The following is a 22618-nucleotide window of genomic DNA, read 5'->3' as shown; positions in this document are numbered from 1 at the left end:
TGGTACACACAGCTGGCAGTGGGCTTCATCTTCCATTCCGACCCCTCCCCCAGCCCCCTTCCTAGAGCACCACTAAGTGGGGTGCATCCACTCCCTGGAAGCTTCTAGAACAGCCCCAGGGGACTGGCTGTGCTCTCGGGCCTCTAGGATGCTCTGAGGAGCTCACCAACCACCCTATACCGAGGGTGCTCGGCTTCAGGGGTTCCATCAAGGCAACCTGGGGAATGGCCCTGCCTCTTCTGACTCAACCCAGCCCCCAAGGCCCCGGCCTCCCCTGCAGCCACACCTGGCTCCCCTTCTGTAATCAGACCCTCCTTAGCCCCAGGGCCTTGGCACAGGCCCAGGGCTCTTTCTAGACTTCCTCTGCCGTCCAGTTGCAGTTTACATGGTCCCTCCCCAGAAAGGCCCTCAGACCACCCTGCTAAACAAGGCTGGGGCAGGGTCCCCACGTGACGGCGAGAGCCAGTCTCTGCCATCTGGTCCTGGCCCTCAGGCCCCAGGAGCCAAGCTTCCCTCTCCTCAAAGCCCCCTTGACCTTACCCTGGGGCACTTCTCCTCCTCAGGCCCCTCTGTTTCCTGCACGACCTCCTGGGGATGTGCTCGGAGTCCCCGAGAACGAGGAGTCTGTGTCCCCAGCACCCAGCACCAGGCCGACGCTTGGGTCCTCAGAAATGCTTTATTGGGCAGCAGGGGGCCAGGGCCAGGGAGCCCCATGGCCAGCATGGTGAATGTCCGGGGCCAGTGCCTCCAGCGAGGTCACCCCCTGCCCTCCTGGCTGGGCTCCTGAGGGTGTGGAGGCCAGGGTGGCCCCTCTGAGGCCCACAGAATCCACCTGGGCTGCCCCACCCCGACATGTCCACAGGAGAGCTGGCCAGGCCAGGGCAGCTCAGACGAAGGTGGCGTGGTGTGCGCTGGTCTTGGGCTTAGCAGGCTCACCCGGGACGGGGCCCAAGCCAGGGAGGTCTGACGTAGGAGGCCCACCACTGGCCTGCGACCTCCCAGGGCCAGCCCGTGCCCCCGCTATGCCACCATCCCGCCCGGGCGCCGAGCCAGTTACAAGATCCACATCGATGATTCTGTTGACTGGGAGGCCTCGGCTGCCATGGGTCCCACTTCCTGTCACAAGGAGAAGAGAAGCTGTCACTTGCCTGGCCCAGCCCTGGGCCCCGGAACCCACCCCCTACCCCAAAGGCCCCTGCACAGTCAGCATGGGAGGGGTCCCTGAAATACCCCAAACACATCCCAGAGGCAGCTGGCCTCCCGCTGTGGGCCTCCAGGCTGGGGCAGGTACGCCCAGGGGAGGTGCAGTGTTCCCAGAGCCCTCCACATAACACCTGCCACCAAGTGGGGGAGCCAACCCACTCAGAAACCCTACCACCCTGCTTCCCCACTGCAGCTCAGGAACAGAGCTGGGCCCCCGGTGGAGCCCCCGCCCCAACTGCCCCCCTAATTCTTCCTGGGGGCGTCCTCAGGGCCCCCCCCAGGCCCAGGCCCAGGGCCCGTCCTCAGGGCCCCCCCCAGGCCCAGGGCCCATCCTCAAGGGCCACCCCCAGGGGGCTGAGCACTAGGGTTCAGTTCCAGATAGGCTGGACCCTCTTGGCCTGGTGGAACGGGCCCTGAGCCCTGCGTCTGCTGCCCCATCCCACCCTACCAGGCTGGCCACCTGCTCGCCCACCTGGCTCGCTGCCTCAGCACCGTCTTCACCACACACACCCTGCTCTGGGCCTGCCGGTCGTGTCCCCTCCCCCTCCATCCCTGGCCTCCCTACTGAGGCCCCTCTTTCTGGCTGGTCAGTGACTCTGGCCCCACTTCTGGCTCCAATGCCCACTCCAGCCCCAGGAGATCCCAGCTGCCTGAACCGGCCTTGGAAGCTTCTAGACCCAACATGGGCAGGCCATCTCCTTGCCAGCACCCCCAGGAGGCCTCCCTACCCAGGGCGTCACTGCCTTGCCACATCTGGTGACCTCCACGTGGACCCCTGGAGGACACAGTTGTGTCTATGCCAGGGTGGAGTCCCCAGGGGCCAACGAAGGCTGGGGCCAAGGAAAGTGAACGGTGCACGCAGAGTGGCTGGGTTCACGTGCCGCCCAGAGCTCCATGACAGGACCCCAGGGCCTGGGCAGGGGCAGTGAAGCCCCCATGCTGGGAGAGCCCAGCCCTTCCCCGCCCAGTGACCCCACCCCCCCATCTGTACGGTGGGGGTGACGTTACCGACCCGCCCGGTGACCCCACCCCCCCATCTGTACGGTGGGGGTGATGTTACCGACGCGCCCGGTGACCCCACCCCCCCATCTGTACGGTGGGGGTGACGTTACCGACCCGCCCGGTGACCCCACCCCCCCATCTGTACGGTGGGGGTGACGTTACCGACGCGCCCGGTGACCCCACCCCCCAATCTGTACGGTGGGGGTGACGTTACCGACCTGCCCGGTGACCCCACCCCCCCATCTGTACGGTGGGGGTGACATTACCAAGCCAGAGGAGCAGGCTTCGGGGGCAGGTTCCTGCGTGCCTAGCGTGTCTCCCAGGCAGGGGTCCAGGAGCTCCCTTCCTCAGTGAGCCTGGGTCTGAGGCCCTGAGACAGTCATGTCCATGCCAGGGTGGAGGCCTTGAGGCGCCTATGGGGTGGCAGGGGCCCCAGGCCTGGGCCCACAACAGACAGGCTGCAGGAAGAGCCAGCCCCCGGCAGATGAGAACCAGGGACAGGGGGTCCCTGCTACCAACTGCTGCCCTCCACAGGTGAACCGAAGGCCTGGGAAGGTGAATACCCTCCTCGATCTACACTTCTGAGGTCCCTGAAATGGCCGCAGGGTCCTTGCTGCCCCAGCGGCTCTGTGGCCACCAAGGTCCCCAACCCCAGCGTGCCCCTCCTCACCCTCAGTCCGAGCTTCCGCAAGCAGCCTCCACGAGGCATCTGTGAACAAGTCCGGGCTGCGGGCGGAAGGTGTGGCTCCCCTCTTGAGCGTGCCCAGCCCGTTCTCTTGAACAGGTCCCAGCAGTGGCCCCAGAGGCCCTCATCCTGGCCTCGACGCAGCAGCCCAGCCAGCATGTGGGAGCTGTGTGGGGCCTGTGTGTCTTACTCAGCCAGGCCCGGTGGAGATGCCATCTGGAGGCGCAGGGGTCCATGTGGAGCAGCTGAGACTAGAAACTTCTCCCAGTCAGGCCTCTGCTCATTCAACAAGTGTCCTACTAGGTTCTGCCAGGGCTAGGAGCTAGCCCTGCCCCCAGGGGACAAGGGGACAGTTCTGCCCATCTCCTTCTTGTCACCAGGTCCGCATGGCTCCAGATGCCAGGCTGCAGGGCTGGGAGAGATCAGGTGTGGGGAGAGGCAGGGGTTTGCCCCCCCTCGCCGGTCAATACCGTGGGCATTTGGGCATTTGCCTGGAGTGTTCATAGGGCTCTGAAGGGGCCTGCAACACCACACATGTCCAGAAGCCCGGCTCTACCCCGCCAGCCCCACGTGGACAGATGGGAGGACAGGCCCCTGAGGGCCCCAGGAAGCTAGCGTGCTCAGGATGGAGAAACACTGGTTTCTGGAGACAGGACAGCTGTATGGACCAAGGATGTCCACATCACAAGGAGGGGGCCACAGCCAGGCCCTTCCTGCTTACGGGACCCAGCCTCGCCCTCCTGTGCAGGGCAGCCATCCCCAGGCCTGTGACTCAGCCGCCTGGCCCAGCCCTGAGCAGCACGCAGCCTCACCACCTACATGCCAGGGCCTGCCCGGGGAGCACCTTCCTGCCCAGCATTTCCCTGGCAGGGATGGCAACACAGAGGACCCAGCAGAGCCTGCACCACCTCCAGAGGGGCCTGGCCTCCTGGTCTCACTCCTGGTGCCACATCTCCAAACATCCAGACCTGAGGCCACACTGGGATCTTGTTCCCTGCCGCTTGGGCCATGCCGCTTGGGCCACCTGTGAACCTCTCCCCGGCGCCCCACGGCTCCCTGCCCTCGGCTGGCTGGTCCTGCCAGCTCTGACTGTGCTGTCCAGCCTTCCCAGGAGGGGGTCCTGCTGGAGGCCCCACAAGATGCAGCAGGAAGGCCCCTCTTTCCACATGCGCAGGCCCCTCACCGGCTGCCGGTCGCCCCCAGGCCTCCCAGACACTTGTCCATGAATGTCTCTGTGCCAGCCACTGCCAGCTGCTCTGGTCTAGGCCTCGGGCAGGACCCCGCCCCACCCTGGTCCTCAAGGCTGAGTCAGGAACCCTGACAGGCACAGCGGGAGCAGGGGCTGCGCTGCCCTGGCCGGGGCAGGGGCATGGCCTGAACCCTCCCAGGCTCTCCTTCGAGACCCAGGCCTGGCACCTCTCCCACTGCCCTTCCTGCCCCCAGAGGGACCCTGTCCCCCAGGCACTTTGCTCAGCCTCTGCCTCCATGCTCCAGATCATCTGTGCTGCCAGGCGCAGCCACCTCCTCTGTTAAGCCTCCCCAGCGCCCCTTGGAAGCTCGCAGGGCACAAGGACACCCAGGCATGGCTGAGCCGGCTCACACTGAGAACACGGCAGGAAGGGGGGAGCGAGGGGAGCCAGAGGCAGGGACCCTACAATCCACTGTGGCTGCCAAGGCCCCTTCCCTTCCCAGCCTTCCCACCACAGCGCACCCCACGGGCTCCTGCTAAGGCCTGTGCACTCCTGCTGATGGGCCCCCATGGGAACGAGAGCCCCCCCAGAACCTTAGTTCCAGAGTGTGACCCCCCAAGGTCCCCCTGTCCGTGTGGGTCCCCAGCCAGGATCATGACTGTGTGTGATGGGCTGGGGCTGGGATAGAGCTCCTCAAATATTTGCTGGGCATTGGCGAGGGAGTGGACAGCGCCCAGCAGGGTGCACAGTGTGGTGAGTGGGGAATAGGGGAGTGGGGGTGACTCAGGGCACAGGAGTGCATGTGGCAGACCCCAGGGAGGGGCTTCAGGCCGGAGCTCCAGCAGTGCCGGCTGAGATGGGCACGGGTGGCCAGTCCTGGAGGGAACATGGGGGTAGGCCAGGTCACGGTCACTTGCAGGCCTGAGACTTCCACTCTGCAAGACCTGGCTGGAACTTCAGGTGGAAGGCAGACACTTCAGGGGAGGAGGGGGAGCAACCTAGGGTGGCTTCTGGTGGGATCCGGGAGGACCACGTGTCCCCCAGGCTGGGGGCTGTGGAGGAGGGCCCAGGCCAGCTGGTCAGTTCAGGAATCCCCTGGGGAGCCACGGAGCTGGGCAGGAGCCAGGAGATGCTGGGGGGAGACAGGGCTCTGGGGAGACGGGGCTCTGGGGAGAGGGGGCTCTGGGGAGAGGGGGCTTTGGAGAGGCACCTAGCAGATGCCCTCAGCAGCTTTGCAGGCCTGAGACCAGTGGCAGGCTCCTGGGGCTGTGTCCCCAAGAAAACCAGCGGTCTCAATCCACATCAGAGTGAGGGGGTCTAAGCTGCATCTGCTCCTGGGGAGGGCGGGGCACAGGAGCTGCGGAGGAGGCCTCTCTTGGACAGAGCAGGAGCCAGGTGGGGCTGCATCCTCACCCGGTACAACACAATGGCCGTGCCATGGGGGGTACTTTCACCCCTAGGGTGAGGGGCGTGACCTCACTTCCAGGCTGCAGAAGCCCCGGCAGGCAAACATCGCACACCTGGCAGGTAGCTGAGCTCCGGGGGCCCTGAGGGCAGCCACTGGGCCCAAATGTGTTCCTAGGGGATACTGGCAGCTGTGACACTGGGGCCTCCAGGTTGAGTGACCCCTGCCCCTGCCCAGTGAGCTGCCCCAGGGGACCCCAGCCCCAGGAGAGCTATGCGGGGACCCCTCCTGGGGTGGTGCCTAGCATCTCCCTGCCAGCAGGTGGAGTCCATCCTCTTGGGACGTCTGCACCAGGAGCTCAGTCAGGCCATGGGGCTGGGTACTCAGCCTTACCAAAGGGGCTGGGAGGAGCCACTGGCCTCCAGCCCCCAGCCAGGACCCCTGACTGTCGCCTTGCAGCCAGCGGGGCAGCAGTGAGACCACCCAGCTCCCGGGCTTTTTGTTGGAAACCAAGCAGATCTGGTTAAGAAGGCAATTGGGAATTATCACCAACACAACCTAAGAACCCGTTTTAAGATGGCGCGTACGGAAGGAGCGCTGTGCACTGGAAACTCGCGTGTGGGTGCACGCGACCTTTTGAATGCCTCTCTCCTTTGTGAAAACACAAAGCGCAGATGCCTGCTTCTGTGCAGGGGCGGAAGATGACTGCTAAAGGCGGGACACAGCAGTGCTGGAGGGACAGCTGCTCCCTCCCCACGAGAACAGAAGGTGAGCATTTTGGAGGGTCCCTGTGTCGAGACACAGATATGCACAAAACATGTGCCATGCAGACACATGGCAGGTGCACACACCGACACATGCCACACGAACACACACCAGGCGTGCACGCACATGGGTGTATCTGCCTGACACACTGGTATGGTTTGGCTCCGTGTCCCCACCCAAACCTCACCGTGAATTGTGATAATCCCCAGGTATCAAGGGTGGGACCAGGTGGAGGTGACTGGATCATGGGGGCAGTTCCCCCCATGCTGTTCTCATGATAGTGAGTCTCAGGAGAGCTGATGGTTTTATAAGCGTCTGGCATTTCCTCTGCTGGTTCTCGTACTCTCTCCTGCTGACCTGTGAAGAGGTGCCTTCTGCCATGACTGTAAGTTTCCTGAGGCTTCCCCAGCCATGCAGAACTGTGAGTCAATTGCACCTCTTTTCTTTATAAATTACCTAGTCTTGGGTATTTCTTCATAGCAGCATGAGAACGGCCTCATACACACAGCACTGTGTGGACACATGCACACCCCTGCCAGCGTGCCCTGGAGCCTCACGAGGGGCCTGACACTTCTCCCGCTTGCGGCCTCTGTTGTGTGTGTCAGACAGCTAAGGCTCAGGGCCATTAGACTGGGTGGCCTGGCAGCAAGTGGCCAAAGCGAAAGGAGACCCACCCACATGCCTCCGGGGACCAGACATGCATGGGGGCACCGGCCAGCCTGCAGCACCTGACGGGTCTCGGTGCTTGGTGCTAGGGCTAGACAGACGGGGTGGAGTGCCGCGTGGCGTGTGGCGCTGGGGCTAGAAGCATGGGGCGGTGCGGTGCATGACACTGAGGCTAGAAGGGTGTGATGGAGCACCACGTGGCGCTGGGGCTAGAACAGGGTGGCATGGCACGTGGTGCTGGGGCTAGGATGGGGTGGTGTGGCATGTGGCACTGGGGCTAGAAGGACAGGGTGGCACAGTGCGTGGCACTGAGGCTGGAAGGGCAGGGTGGTGTGGCACAGCTCTGTGGAGACTCCCCCTACCTCAGGGCTGTTGCTGGCAGCCCCCACGCGTAGCCAGCATGCTGCCCACCATGGCAATGGGGAGGGCGGGAGCCCGTGGGCTTGGCTGCACCTCCTGTTGTGTTTCTCACCCCGGACGCTGGGTCCAGGGCGGCTGCCACATTGTGAGGAAGCATCCCACAGCAACTGTCAACGTCGGAGAGCGTGACCCGGGATGACCCCCAAGCTCCTAAACCCTGACAATGGACAGGTCAGCACTCAGTCCAGGCTCGCCCCGGCCCACAGATGTGAAAGAGGTTCCATCAGGCCACCACGGCATTCACAGCCTGTTTCCTTTGCCGCCATGGGCAGGTGAACTCTCCAATACAGAGAATCCCATCAGAGTGGGGGTTCCGGAAGCAAGCTGCACAGAGCAGTTTCTGCCCCAAGGCCCCCCAGCAGGCTTGAGCCAACATCACAGGAAGACTGGGCAGGTTCTCAGCAGTTGTCCCGTGTCGCCACGGACAGGCACGTGGAGGACACACACCTATGACCTATGGCCAAAGCCACTCCCACCTCCTTCTCCCACTCACTGGGTCTCCTCCTAGGAGACAGCCCAAGAGCCAAGGATCCAGGGGACCCACCTGCCCAGGGGCTGAGGAGCCCGCGGGGCGGGGAACCAGTTCTGGCCAGTGGCAGTCGGGGCAGCCACCAGAGCGCAGGGGGACCTGCTCCTCCCAAGGCCGGTACCACCCACCCTCCTGCCACAAACAAGTCAGGGACGTCAGCCGGGGCGCTCGGCTGGGCCTGCGCTGTAAACCACCTCTGTGCTAATGGCCCTTGGCAGGCAGGAGAACTGACCCCCAACGTGGGTCTGTCTGGCCCTCCCAGGCAGCCTGACACACGCCACACCTCTGCGCAGAGACAGCCACAGCCCCAGGGCCGCAGGGCCGGGGTGTGGGTGCGGGACTGCAGCCCAAAGGCCAGCAGGCCAGCTCATCTCAGCACCCGCCACCGGGCCACCAGCTCTTCTGCTGTCCCGCCGCATGGCTGTGCTGCTGGGAGCACACCAGGTGCTCAAGAGTTTTGTTCAGTGGATGGTTTATTTTTAAAAGCCAGTAGATTACGGTAAATCCACTTAATCTCCTAAAAATGTGTGATATTTCCCCTAGATTAAAATACTTTTATTATTTTCTAAAGTGGAAACAAAGTTTCAAATGAGAAAGAAAAGTTGTAAGCCAGTCCAGTGATGATGTCCAGAATTTATTACTCCTGGAAGAACAGACTCAAAACGCAGGTGAGAGCCACACGGGTGTCCACCAAGACGGATGGAGGGGGACTCAGGCCAGGGGTGGAGGCTGCAGAGTGGCACTGGTGGGCATGCCAGGCACCTCAGGCTTTCTCATCCAGGCGTGTCCTGGCTGGGAAAGGGGCCAGGTAGCCCCTCCCATGCCACACGTGGCCTCCAAAGGCCCAGATATGTACAGATCTACAGATGTGCACTCCCTGGTCCCCCGGCGAGGTCCAGGCTACAGGTCTGACAAGACCAAACCCCACGGCAGGCCTCTCACTGCTGTCAGCATCCTGGACCAGGGCACAGGACGGAGAGGCGCTCCCATCGCCCCCAGCAGCAAACCACAGCAGAGGTGTCCACGCGCCCCTGAGCACCCTCCATGACGCGCACCCTGAGTGGCTCCTCTCTCCAGGGGATGGCCACGCAGGCCACGGAGGCCACGGCCCTCAGACCCCTGGAAACACCTTTCCCTACCGGCTGCTGGGAGCCTCGCCTCAGTTTCTGGTATTTGTGGCTCACGGAAACATCCCTGCTGCCAGGCCATCCTGTTCACCTTCACACTCACTGAATCCCCTGCTTCCCTTGAGAAATGCCCGTGACACCTGCGGTCAGGGAGCGCTGCTGACGTCACCTCCACTCCCGAGCACCCACACCACCTGCTACGGGGGGCCACCGGTGGGTCCGAGCTGCACTCTCAAGGCTCTTCCGAGAAAGGGCCTGTGTCTGGGAGCCCTCTCCTGCTATGAACACAGCGGGCTTCACTTCCTCACTCAAGACAAATGCTATTGTTTTCCAGTCTTGAGACAGAAACACTAAAAACGATCGCTGTCCAGATTTGGAAAGGAATGCCTCCATTTTCGGAAACTCCCAGGCCTCACCCAGGGTGTTCCCGGACCTGGCTGCAGGCACTGCCATGTATCATTCCTGCAAGAGCCTCTCGGGACACCAGGATGCCTGCCCGGAGCGCCTCGGGGGGACCATCCTGACAGACACCGGCCTGGGGCCACACGAGCCCCTCCTTTCCAAGAGGGCCAAGGAAGCCCCCAACCAGCAGGTGAGGAGGGGGTCACAGAGACCACCAGCAAACAGTGGCAGCCGGGGGCCCACTGTCCTTTCTGACTGGAAGCTGAGCAGACCACGCTGACAGGGCCAAGGTGGAGGGATCAGAACCTGGAGGTACCTGGTCTGGAAGGTCCTGGCACGTCCTGGGGGGTGGAGGGCGGCGGCAGCAAGGTGCTGTTGGGGCTGCTGATGTCCCCCTCCCCCATCAGGGTCAGCTCGGCCACGTGCTCATCCTCCACCGTCTGGATGCCCCCGGCCTCCACTTCCTGAGACTGCCTCTTCCAGATCTGCGCGGTGCCCTCCTGCGCGAGGGAGACGGGGGACTGGGGAGTGCAGAAGGGCCCGCTGGGAGACTTCTGCCCAGGGGGGGTCGTCCCAGGAGGTCCAGGGGAGCTGGGGGCTGAGCCCGGGCTGGTGGACGGGCTGTCGCTGCTCTCCGGGGCCGGCTCCCACTGCTCGCCGGGCTGGGAGGCGCTCTCCCGGCCGTTGTCTGTGGCGCTTCTCTTGCTAAAGTCCTTGGCCACAGCAGCTGGAGTGGGGAGGGTGAGTTCTGTGGAACCAGGAGGTAAACGGAGGAACTCTGGCAACACCAGGTCTTCCTTCCTTAGCAGCCCACGTTGGTCATCTGCTCTGTTGCTCTGAGCTTTGGAAATAAGCTCAAAAAACTCTATTGGAAGAAAACCCAGAGTGACCGTGTTTTAGAGAGTTTCACATTAATGACTGTCACAGCAGAACATTCTAGAAAGCTCTCATCCTGGGCTGTCCTAACGCCCTATCAGCTGTGGGTCAACAAGAGCCCTTTTCCGTCCACACTATCTTCCCACAGACAGCGGAAGGGACAGCCCTAGGGCTTCTAGCATACTCTGTCTTCAGGAGTCTGAAAAAGCTGTGTACTCCCTAAAAACCACGCTGTGTGAGGTCCAGACTTGAACAAACGAGACGCTTGACTCAACACGGTTACGCGCTGATGCCGTCTGAGTAGGAAACTGTGGGACTCTCTGGCCTGGGCTTTCAATTTAACACTTGGGGCCCTCTGAGCACTGGCCCCCTCCTCCGGTTGGTCAGCATCTGAGGCACCCCCCCGGGTCCCAGCTGCAGCTGCAGTCCTCAAAGTCGGGAGCAGAATGAACCCGAGGAGGGGAGGTAGAGGAAGGACCTGAGACGGGTGGTCTGGGAAGGGGCACCCTCAAATCCACGCCTGCCTCTCGGGGTCATTGCCTCTGGGCAGAGGGTGGTCCTCCCAGGCCTAGGGCAGAGGGGGCAACACGTGCTCTCCCTCTCCCCACTGAAGCTCCACAGCCCCGAGGGGCCAGGACGGGTGCCCCTGGGCCTCCCACTGCCCAGCCACTGCAGGGGCCTGCAGGCGCCTCCAGCTTCTTCGCTGGCTCCTCCAGAACTCTCCTTTTCTTACCTGGGCTGGGTTTTCTAGTGTAGCAGGCCCCAAGGCCACCATTCGAGGTAGATGGCGTCTAAACTGGGCTTTCTCTAGCATTGGAATTACACTCGGAGTTTTTAACAACTAAAGGAATCTCAAATCTCCGACTTCACTGGTTCTCAGAAACATACAAGCCTCAAAGAGGGCGCGTGATTTACTTGTGCTTGGTGGCCAACAAAGGCTGGAGGTGTGTTTTAGTTTTACCGTGAGGTCAGACTCCACAGCCAGCTGTGACAAAGCCGTGACACGCCAGGTGGACTGGCAAGTACGCCCTGGATGAAAATTCAGGTCACGGTGACAGCTGTTGGTTTTGACTCTGTTTTCAATGCTTCTCCTTGTTATAAACTTCTGGAGAAAAAGGAGCTTCAAGAAAGGACTCATCTCTCCATCTCAGTCTTCCAGTGTGCCTGTTGTCTCTCCTGGAGGCCAGGGGTGTGCAGGCTGACCTTCCTCACTGACCCCCGTAGCCAAGAGAGCTCAGCAAGCCCACGGTCCTTCCAGGCCAGTGTGCTCCACCTCCCCTCACCTGGGTGCCCAGCTCTGCCTGGGGTGGACTCTCTAATGCTAACTGTGCCTCCAGCCATGCTGGGGACCCTGGCACAAGCCAGTGGCGGGACCATAGGGAGGAGCTGGGGTGAGAGGGAGGCAGAGCCTGCGGGGGCCTCTGGCATCTCAGGGCAGACAGTGCTGCTCACATCGGCTGCCCCTGACGCCCTAGGAGGCCTGGCACTCAGTCTCAAAACTGGGGTTTCGGTGAAGTGATCCCAACAGCCCACAGACTGCCCCCGGGAGAAACATGTCTTCCAGGCCACAGGGACGGACCGCAGTCACCCAGATGCTGACAGCTCAAAGCAGATCTACTGACTATACTGGAAACTAACTGTGCATTTACTAAAAACGTGGAAGTTTTAAAAAGTTCACATACCCTCTGCTTCGTCCAAATTAATTTTCTGATATTTTTTTTTCCCAATCTTTGCAATAGATTCTTCTCTCTTTGAAAGCCGGGGATCCCTAGCATTTTTTCCATTTTCTCCTTTTATTTTAATAGAATTAGACTTGCCTAGTGTTCTTTCCTCTCCCTGCATTAGAAGGAAAGTCAAAGTTCTACTTTCATTTCAATACACGACAATACATCATGCATTAGTTAGAGAGTAGAAGGCTCTATGAAATAGATTGCATTGATACAGAATTTACATGCATTGCAGAAAAACCATTGCAACGATAAAGATTACAAACAAGAATAGCATTTAAGGCACAACCACTCCCACCTCAGAAGAAAAGAAAGCCAGTCCTTCACAGGTAAGAGGGAGCTTGGCATCGGCAGGGACGAGAGAGACCCCGCCAAGGAGCGTGGGGGAGACACACAGTGATAAGCAGGCGGTAAGGAAGCACTAGGGCACTGCGCAGGGCAGGCGGGGGCCACAGCGAGAGGAGCGGGGCACAGGGTGGGCCAGGGTGGGGAATTACCGTAGCCGAGTGGTTTCTGGAGCTGGAATTTACAGCTGTGTTCTGTTTCACTGGCACACCTTTCTGTTTATCTGTGGATGCTAAACATAAGAAAGCTTTATGACTTCAGGGACTCGCAAATCCATCTGAATGTTTCATAGACAACCTGCTCCTACTGTCTCTGAGAGCAAAGCTGTAGAGAAGCCACAAGGCATCTGCTGCCCTTATTCACCACGCACAGCCCTGAGGGGAGTCCCCATGGGACAGGAGAGAGGGCCCGTCCTCCACGCGCACAGCCGGGCTCCGTACATCTAACTAGGGACTTGCTGGGGGAGTGATGTTGAAATTGAAAAGCTCATTTCATATACTATTTGGTATAAATATTCTCTAGAAAGTCAGAGTCTTACATTTATGACATATTTTCTTTCTCTTTTCTTTTTTTTTTTTTTCTTTTTTTGAGACAGAGTCTCACTCTGTCTCCCAGGCTGGAGTGCAGTGGCACGATCTCGGCTCACTGCAACCCCCACATCCTGGGTTCAAGGAATTCTCCTGCCTCAGCCTCCCATGTAGCTGGGATTACAGGCATGCGCCACCACACCCAGCTAATTTTTGTATTTTTAGTAGAGACGAGGTTTCACCATGCTGGCCAGGCTGGTTTTGAACTCCTGACCTCAGGTGATCCACCCACCTTGGCCTCCAAAAGTGCTGGGATTACAGGCATGAGCCACTGTGCCAGTCCGTGACATATTTTCAAATACAGCCTTTGCCCCATGCCAGGGCCACAGGCTGGCCTCTGCTGGCACTAACGGCCTCAAGCCCATTTCTGTGGCCCAAATGTGACTGGAGGAGTCGCGCTCCTGCCCCATATACAGCCCTACAAAAACGCTGAGCGCCAAGCTCCACCACAGGACTTGCCTGTACACAAACAGGCCCCGAGGCCCAGCAGGCCCTGGGCACAGAGGGTCAGCCGGGGCAAAGCTGCTGGCCGCCCTGCTGGGTTACACATGCTGTGCCTGCCCCACCTGCCTGGGTGCGTGTCAGGGCCCAGGGTAAGGCTTTCCCTAGAGCAAAGGGTGGGCTCGGGGAAGGGTCTCTGCTCTGTGAGGAGTTGGGGAGGGGAGCAAGAGTTGGCGCTCCAGGACTGATGGCCTCAGCGCTTGCTTCTGACTGGGACCCATGGCCCAGGTCTCCCTGGGTGGGGACAAGTGAGCCACGTGCTCCCTGCGTGACATCATCAGGGCCAACAACCTGAAAGGCAGAGGGGCAGCCCAATGTCACCTGAAGTGGCTCCTCACAAAGTGAGCTCTCTACCTAGAACATCTGCAGGTGGGTTTCCAGAAAGCTCCTTCCAAGACACACCTCCCTATGGCACCTGCACCTGCAGGCCCCAAGGCCACGCCTCTGCCTGTCCCTGGGGACAGCTATAAACAGGACCCACCCTCCTGGGTCTGAGTAACCTTCCTCACGCACGGTTCTCAACAAGGGCTCTAAGGAGGGCCGGCTCCTGCGCATCAGGATGAGGTGGGGGCCGGGCGACGAGCCCATCTCCGAAGGCTGCTGGCCAGACCCAGCTTCCCCAGGGCAGGACCGTCATGACCAAGGCAACACGTGGGAAAGAGCTCTGTCGACCGCCCAATTCCCTGCATGCAAGGAACTGCAGAACCAGCCCAAATGACCGAGTCTGCAGCCTCCGCTTTGCCGGGCAGAGCATAGGCGCCTACTGCCCTGGCTTCCTGTTTTGTGCCTGGAGGGAAGGGCGCCAGATCAGGGCACCGAGGAGGGACCAGGGGGCCCAGACCAATTCTCTTTTGTGTACTAACTCCAAAGCCTCCCCCTCCCCTGGGCCAGCCCCGCCTGCCCTCTCTCCAGCGCAAGCCCCACTCACCCCCTCCCCTGCACTGGCCCCGCTCACCCTCTCCCCTATGCCAACCCCACAGCCCCCTCCCCTGCACTGGCCCCGCTCGCCCTCTCCCCTATGCCAACCCCACAGCCCCCTCCCCTGCGCTGGCCCCGCTCGCCCTCTCCCCTATGCCAACCCCACAGCCCCCTCCCCTGCGCTGGCCCCGCTCGCCCTCTCCCCTATGCCAACCCCACAGCCCCCTCCCCTGCACCGGCCCCACCTGCCCACTGCGCTGTGCAGGCCCCACAGCCCCCTCCCCTGCGCTGGTCCCACCTGCCCACTGCGCTGTGCAGGCCCCACAGCCCCCTCCCCTGCGCTGGTCCCACTTACCCTCTACTTTGTGCAGGCCCCGCCCACCCCCTCTCCTGCGCAAGCCCCACCTGCCCCTCCTCTGCACTGGCCCCACTCACCCCCTCCCCTGCACCGGCTCCACAGCCCCCTCCCCTGCACTGGACCCACTCACTCTCTCCCCATCCGCTGCACCAGCCCTACTCACCCTTTCCTCTGGAAGGATCCTTCTCCTCCAAGACAACCCGCTGTCCGTCCAGACTCGATATAGGGGCGCCAAGGTCCAGGGGCTCCTTCTCTCCACTCTAGGGCAGAAATGGGCACTGAATAATTTACCCAGACTGGAACTTCAGGGAACAGATGTGTGTGATCCCACCCGACCGCACGACTGTCCTAGGCTTGATGGAGTCACGCAGGAGATGGCCCCGAGGTGAGGCCTGCCTGACTGAGGCACACAAGCTGGGGCTGAGCCATGCTCCTAACATGGGTCCCGACTGCACGACCGTCCTAAGCTCGATGGAATCACGCAGGAGGTGGCAACCCTTGGTCGCTGCTACAAGGGGAACACTGACCCTCGGACGCTGCTATGAGGGAAATACTGACCCTCGAAACTGCTATGAGGGGAATACTGAGAGCAGATGTTCCCCTTTGTAAACAAGGAAGCAAAGACAGACAACTTTAGGACCAGGTTTGAGGCTGAAATGAAGTGCCACTAGCCACAGGGCTGGAGTTCTTGTCTCTGCATCAGAGCTCTCCTCTGGCAGAGAATCTGACTCTTCACCTGCCACAGTCACTCTTAAGAAAAGACATCTGAACGTGTTTGGCATTCACGATCTGTCAGTCAGAGGAATGACAGCCTTCCAATGCCAGGCGGGAGAGGCTCTAAGCTCCTGAAGGGGCCGGTCCGCTGGGCAGGCGGGGTGGGCCCTGCAGGGGAAGCAGAGGAACTGCCCCAGGTCCCGCCTTCTCCACCACATTCGTGGACACAGGGGGCCACAGAATTCACTGGAGAGGTCAGGAGACAGCGTCCAAGGAAAAGCCACATCCCAAACAACCCATTCCACACGAATTCTCCATAGCCCCCACAGCCCCAACCCTGCCTGGCCTGGAGCCCTTGGCAGCCGAGGGCCGCAGCTCACAGGGAATGAGCCTGACCGCAGCCAGCCCTTCCACCCTGGCGCCCCCCAACCATGCCACGAGCATGCTGCCACGACCAACCCCATTTTACAGTCAGGGAAACTGTGACACACAGGGGCTAAACAATTGCGCAGCGTCTCGCCAGAGTCGGCCAGAGGGGCACACCTGGGAGCCAGGCCAGGTCTGTCTCCCACCAGCAGATTTCTGGACTCCAGGATGGAGCCTGCAGTGCGGGGAAGAGGCTTCAGGTTACCCTCGGAGGTGGTGTCTGTAAATAATTTAATAGGTTCTTCTTGTTCACTTCAAAGCTCTTGAATAATTTTGAGTGTAGTTTCAGGGAAAACTAAAATCCTGAAAATACTTGAAATCATTGCTCCAATAAAGTTTTCAAGGAAAGAAGACTAGGCAGACGCTGTGCCCTGAACGAACCCCTACGCTCCGGAGCACCCTCAGCGGGGCCCAGCTCTCGCTGTCTCGCGTGGCCTGCCCAGCACCTGCGGTCACCACCCCACGCGGTGTTTTCTTTCTTAACCCCGTTCACATCATAATGGCGCAGGCTGGAAATGCCAGCTGAGTTCTTCCATCTACAAAGTGCAGGTGAGAATCAGGACATCTCCATGTGACCGTGCACTGAGGGCATCAGCACAATGCCCGGGCCCAGCAGGTGCAGTGGGGGCAGGGCCATCTGCACTCTCTTATCTGATCACATTTGCCAGGATAGTCCAGGGTTGGTTGGTTTGTTTCTCATTTTGGCCTCCCTGGAGCAAAACCACATCTCAAATATCAATTCTTTTTGGAATGACCAAGGTACAAATAAACCATGATGGCTCCCACTGCACAGAATGAGAACTGGGGATGGCAGAGGCTGTGTCCTCTCCTCCAAGGGGGACAACCAGATCAGGGGAAGACACCGCTTCTTGGTGTGCCCTCTTCAGTGAACAACACAGAGGCTGCCAAAGGGAACAGACAGTGCCTGCAGTGACGACGCCCGGGCCCCCTGCAACACTCACCAGCCTCACCAGCAGGCCGCTGAGGTCCAGGCCGTATTTGGCCACCACGGGCCGCAGCACCTCCGTGACGGGCTTGGTGGGCTTGGCCTTGAGTCCCACTGACCGGTTAATCGGAACAAGATCCAGCCTGGTGGGGGATGAAAAAATTCACTACCAACTCATGTCAGCCCTCATTAGCAGATCAGTCTCATGAGCAGAACTACAGCACAGCCCCAGGCCGCCCTCAAGGCCTCGGTGTGCCCCCCAGTTCAGCCCCAGCTGATCAGAACGTGCCTTCCTCCACGTGGGAAAAGTCAGGCCAAGCAAGGGCTATGGTCTCCTCCTCCAGGGATAGCAGTGTCCTGCAGAGCAGCATGGCTACCTGTGGGGCATCCACGCTACAGAGAGCACTCCTGCCCCTCCCTCTCGGCATCTTAGGGGGCTGGGCTCACCAGGCCAGGGCAGTCCCTGTTCACGGGGCAGGGAGGAGAGGGCGCCTCTCACCCCCGGGCTTGTAGGGGGGCTGCCTCGTGTGGGCCTCCACCCTCCCCCTGCCCCCCCGACACCCCATCGTAGCCCAGCATGGAGCATCCACAGGCTACCCGCTAAGCGCAGAGACCAGCAGGTGGTGGGCACACGGGGCTGGCTCTGGGAGCCTCAGGTGAATGACAGCGATCTTCCTCTTACCGAAACAAGGTGCGCTTTTCTAGGCGCAGGTCCCTTGACTCCAAGATGCTACTGTCTTGGTGCAGCACCAGAGGCTGAGGAACAGAGAGAGACCAGAATCAACGTGGGCACAGCAGGCAGCCCCCCAAACGCAGACCCACGTGCCCCAGGCGCACAGCTGTGCAGAGCGGAAGAGCAGCTTCAAAAACAGCCATCCAAAGAAAGCGATCACTCTTTCCACACCAACCCAGCACCCACGTGCAAAGTGCTCCCAGCAGATAGCTCAGTTCAGATAATCCGGCCTCCGCCCCAGGCGCTGTTGAAATGAGGAGTGCAGGAGGGGGCAGCCTGAGGACTCTGACAAAGCTGGCGGCCAGGGAGCGGGGAGGTCATGGCCTGAGGGCAGCACGAGGGTCAGGCGGGCCCAGTACCTTGTCCCCGCCCACCAGGAAGAGGTCTGCGGCCGCCCCGTTGATGCCATGCCGCTCACAGAGTCCGGACAGGATGTCTTTGATGGAGAAGCCCGCCTTGACAGCCACCACGCAGGATGTCCCATCTGGGAGATGAATGCAGCAGTGCTTGGTGGCCTTGTCCTTCTCGGGTGCCAAAGTCCTGCAGGCCTCCGACTGGGGAGCAGCGAGACAAACAGCCGTGAGGGAACCAGCGTCACAGGGGTGCGGGGCACCTCCCAGAGCAGCCCAGCTGGCCCAGGCCGCACGTGCTGGGGAGGCTGGCGCCCTGCCACTGTCCCACCTGCAGCTCCCCAGGTGCACACATCTCAGGCTCAGTCCACACTGCCTGAGGCGCTGGGTTTTGTGAATTAACACGAGAGAGCGGTCATCATTCTCTCAGCTCTGGGCCTCACGGGCCATCGTGCTCAGGACAGCACTGGCCCTGACGCGGCTCTGCTCAGAAGGCACATCTGGGCTTCTCCACCCAGAAGCAGGGCCGTCCTGCGGGACCCACTGAAGCTGCCCTGTGAGGACCACTCCCTCCCAGGGCTCTGGGTTCCAGCACCCTATCCTCTCTATACACAGCTCCCCATGCACATCGTTCCAATGGAAACGTCGCCTGGACTGTGACTTCGTCGGCACTGCCTTCCGGTAGTCTGAGGTCTCTTTTCCCTGAGCATTATTTCAGGAAACTAGTTTGTACAGTGGTAGGCTGGCTGCACAAGTGGTTCCCAACCATCCCCTTCCCTGTATCTGTGCCCCTCATAATGCGGCTCTGTGGCTCCTCCCATGAAGAGGTGGAGTCGGCCCCAGCCCAGACCTGGGTGGGCAGAAGGAGCGGCTCCAAGCCTGGGCCTCCAGAGGCCGTCCTGCTCTGCTCACTGTCAGGGTCCCTGAGCCGGCTGTGGGACGGGGTGAACTGGCCTCAGCTGAGTGAGGCGAACAAAGGGTCCTGTCAGTGCTCCTTCCCCAGCCAAGGGCCAGCCATGCAACTGAGGGCCTCTGGGACCAGCCAGCTGGCTCACGTGCCAGGTAACCAGAAACACACAGCAAGGCCGGCCAGAATGGGCAGAACCACCCAGCCGACCCAGACACCCAGCACAACAGTAATTGTTTCCAGCCTCTGAGTTTGGGGGTGCGGAGGTATTAGGCAACAAGAGCTAACTGATACCTGGTAAATCCTTACAGCTTTCAATGTTATTTGGAACAACTGAAGAAGAAATTATATTCTACATTCATTCCTGCCTGAAAATTTCAAATGACCAGGATGCTGGCAACCAGTGAGGTTTTCCAAAATTCCTGTCAAACAACATCTAACGAGCTCACGAGTCCTGCCTGCGCCTGCTTATCTCCCTCATCTGCTGGAAACTGGGGCCAGGACGAGCACCAGCCAAGCAGTGAGCAGGTGTGAGAGGGTGTGGGTGAGACAGGCGGCCCGCAGGCAGAGGGGTAAATCCTGCAGTGTGGGAGTGGGTGGGATGCTCACGTGCTGAGACAGGGAGCGCCTGCTTTCGACACCTTCTGTTGATTCTTAGTGGGAGTTCACAAAAACTAAATTACAACAAAAAGACTTAAGAAATAAATCCAAAGATACTTTGAGTTCCCTCCCTCGTATAACTAATAGTTTTTTGTGCCCTCTCAGGAGCCCTAGGCTGGGGGACCATGAGGCCAGGGCCTGATGGGGCCCTGGGCCACCCTGCACTTTGCCACTGTGCCTGGGCCGGCACCCGAGCCTTGTCCCCCGGCTTTACAAAGTGAACGCTGCGTTTTGTAAACACAGGTTTCCATGGGAGAGAGGTGTCATCGATCAGCTGGTGGGGACAGCCCTGAGGCCTGTGGGACGAGGGGAGACAGTGACTCACCAGGTCCAGGCTCCCCGCAGAGGACACAGAGCCCTGCGACTCTCGGCGACACAGGCCTCCATTGGCATGCAGGGCATCTTGACAGGGGAAACACAGTGACTCACGTCAATCAGAACCCTGTTTATTCGGTCACATCTCCCAACCCTCTGCCCCCTTTAGGCTGAGCAGACAGATGCCAGGAAGCCCCCCCCCACCCATCCCCCACCAGGCATCACTTCGCCTTGTCTGGTGGAGACGAGTCACATGTGTCTTCCTAACCCTGGAAGCCAGTCAGGGACCAACACGGCTCTACCCACCATGCAGCAGAGATGCCACTCTCTGCCCTGTCTACTGCCACATCCTGGCTCCAAAACATGCTTGGCTCATGGCAGGTGCCCAACAAATCACATCAGTACGTGCAGTTACACAGCACGGACCCAGGTGCATGTCCCGGTCAGGGCCTTTCCTCCATTCCATCTGGAGCTTTCATCCCCAAATGTAGTTTCTGGGCCTAACTGGAAACCCCCAGCTGTGGCAACAGCCAGCGCTCTCAGCCGGATGCAGCCTCCAGACCCACTCGGTCCACGTCCTTTTCCTCTGACGTCCTGACATGAACCGTAATGAAGTGTCAATTTTCACCAACCTCAACTAACTATATTCTTGGGCTAACCTACAAATCATGAAAATTCGGACACAGGACTTTTCAAACAGCACCTGCTCCCAAACCACACCGCTGCACATGGGCTCTGGGGCCTGAGGAGAGAGGGGAAGGCAGCTCCCAGACCCACTGGCCTGCAGACTGCAGCCACCTTCCACAGAAACAGATGCCCAGGCCACATCCTGGGCCAAGATCAGAATGTGTTACTTCTGGGGGTGCCTGCAGTCTGGGTTTTATTTTTTGGTTTGCTTTGTGTTTTTTAGAGACAGAGCGTTGCTGTGTCCCCCAGGCTGGAGTACAGTGGCACAATCATAGCTCACTGCAGCCTCCAACTCCAGGACCCAAGCAATTTTCTTCCCACCTCAGCCTCCCCAGTAGCTAGGGCAACAGGTGCGCCACCACACTTGGCTAATTTTTAATTTTTTTTTGTAGAGATGAGTGTCTTGCTGTGTTGCCCAGGCTGGTATTGAACTCCTAGACTCAAACGATCCTCACACCTCGCCCCCCCGCCAAAGCGCTGGGATTTAAAGGCATGAGCCACCAGGCGCCACTGCTGTCAAGGTCTGCTTTCATTTATTCATTCATTTATGTATTTATTTATTATTTTGAGACAATCTTGTTCTGTCACACAAACTGAAGTGTAGTTCTCGGCTCACTGCAACCTCTGCCTCCCGGGTTCAAGCGATCCTCATGCCTCAGCCTCCTGAGTAACTGGGACTGAAAGTACCACCATCACACCCAGCTAATTTTTTTTTTTTTTTTTTTGAGACGGAGTCTCGCTCTGTTGCCCAGGCCGGAGTTCAATGGCACAATCTCAGCTCACTGCAACCTCCACCTCCCGGGTTCAACTAATTCTCCTGTCTCAGCCTCCTGAGTAGCTGGGATTACAGGCATGTGCCATCACATCTGGCTAATTTTTGTATTTTTAGTAGAGGCGGGGTTTCATCATGTTGGCCAGGCTGGTCTCGAACTTCTGACCTCAGTTGATCTGCCCACCTCAGCCTCCCAAAGTGATGGGATTACAGGCACGAGCCACCATGCCTGGCCCCTCATTTTTTTTTTTAATTTTTTTTTTAATTTTTAGTAGAGCCTTACCATGTTCCCCAGGCTGGTCACCAACTCCTGAGCTCAGGCAATCCGCCTGCCTCAACCTCCCAAAGTGCTGGGATTACAGGCGTGAGCTCCCACGCCTGGCTCTATCAAGGTTTTCAAAGCCCTTTGCAGATCTGCCAGGTATGGGGATGGGCACGAGTGGATGGACTGTCTGAAGCAAACACTCCCATCTCCCAGGTACTCGGGAGGCCTGGCCCCACCTAATAACATAGTGTCCATCTCCCAGGTGGCCTCTGACAAAGGTGAACTCTACAACTCTCAGCTGCCTTTGCTCGGAGAAGAGCACCTCACAGCATGGCCAGAAGCTCAGGGCTGGCCACGTCAAGCCCTCACCAGCGCGTCCTTCAGCGCCCCGGGAACAACACTTCCCCCTGCAGGCGGGGAGCAGCCACGCACAAATGCTTGGCACTGCAGGGCACACACAGGAGCCGCAGCCACGGAGCGCAGAGCACCCTGCTCACCTGCCTCCACCAGGGCCATGCCGGCTGGTGCTAGCGCAATCACCTCACTGCCTGATTTAAACTTGGAGACCACAGGCTTAGTGCCAGTCCCCTGCCTTCAGGCAGGACACTCATTCCTGAAAACTAATCCCTTTCCCAAAAATCTCTAGAGAAGAAAATCTTCCCAGTTCTCCCCTGTGTGCTTTTCAGCACCTGGTACAGAACAGCCTCATCTTCGCCAGCATTCAGCATGGGCATCTCCATGCCCTCTGCCCTGCCACCCGCCAACACCACCCGGCTGGTGTCTGGAGCTCGGCCAGGAGCCACCAAGGGCCCTGCAGCTCCACCCCCTGGCGCCCTGGGAGCCGTCTCTCTGCCTAACTTTTGTTACAGGAAGTCTCAGACGTGCAAAGAGAAAAAAGGGACAGAGCATCCAGAATGGGCAGTCCCCAATATCCAATACCAATCTTAACTTGAAAAATGCTCACTACTCCAACTATGCTACTACATTTTAAAAAACCACACACATGTAAAAGGCACATGGACCCTGACATCCACCTAGGAAAAAGCCCTGGCAGAGAACCAAGCTGCCATTGGGGGAGACACCCAATAGCACATTTGTGTGTTCCTATTTTTACTTGATTGTATTTTCCAAATTTTC

General features: G+C 59.6%; 1 protein-coding gene across 7 annotated transcripts in view; it reads right to left on the bottom strand.

Annotated features, from left to right (window-relative positions):
* Nucleotides 1–662: 662 nt before the first annotated feature.
* RGS12 (regulator of G protein signaling 12) overlaps nucleotides 663–22618 on the bottom strand; it is a 148109-nt gene continuing 126153 nt past the window's right edge. For 6 of the 7 annotated variants that reach the window (XM_055384414.2, XM_055384418.2, XM_055384415.2 and 3 more), the window contains 9 exons: nucleotides 19768–19844; nucleotides 17885–18079; nucleotides 17475–17548; nucleotides 16809–16935; nucleotides 14870–14966; nucleotides 12495–12574; nucleotides 11953–12106; nucleotides 9711–10259; nucleotides 663–1116 (listed from right to left, as the gene is read on the bottom strand). In XM_055384414.2, coding sequence (XP_055240389.2) covers nucleotides 887–1116; nucleotides 9711–10259; nucleotides 11953–12106; nucleotides 12495–12574; nucleotides 14870–14966; nucleotides 16809–16935; nucleotides 17475–17548; nucleotides 17885–18079; nucleotides 19768–19844 — 1583 coding nt within the window. In that variant the 3' untranslated portion in view covers nucleotides 663–886. Of the gene's footprint in view, nucleotides 1117–8483; nucleotides 10260–11952; nucleotides 12107–12494; nucleotides 12575–14869; nucleotides 14967–16808; nucleotides 16936–17474; nucleotides 17549–17884; nucleotides 18080–19767; nucleotides 19845–22618 lie in introns of those variants that run through there. The other variant, XM_055384416.2, reaches the window with a different exon arrangement.

The sequence above is a fragment of the Gorilla gorilla genome, chromosome 3 (assembly GCF_029281585.2).
Source record: "Gorilla gorilla gorilla isolate KB3781 chromosome 3, NHGRI_mGorGor1-v2.1_pri, whole genome shotgun sequence".
Taxonomy (NCBI): domain Eukaryota; kingdom Metazoa; phylum Chordata; class Mammalia; order Primates; family Hominidae; genus Gorilla; species Gorilla gorilla.
This window is presented reverse-complemented; position numbering and strand designations above follow the sequence as displayed.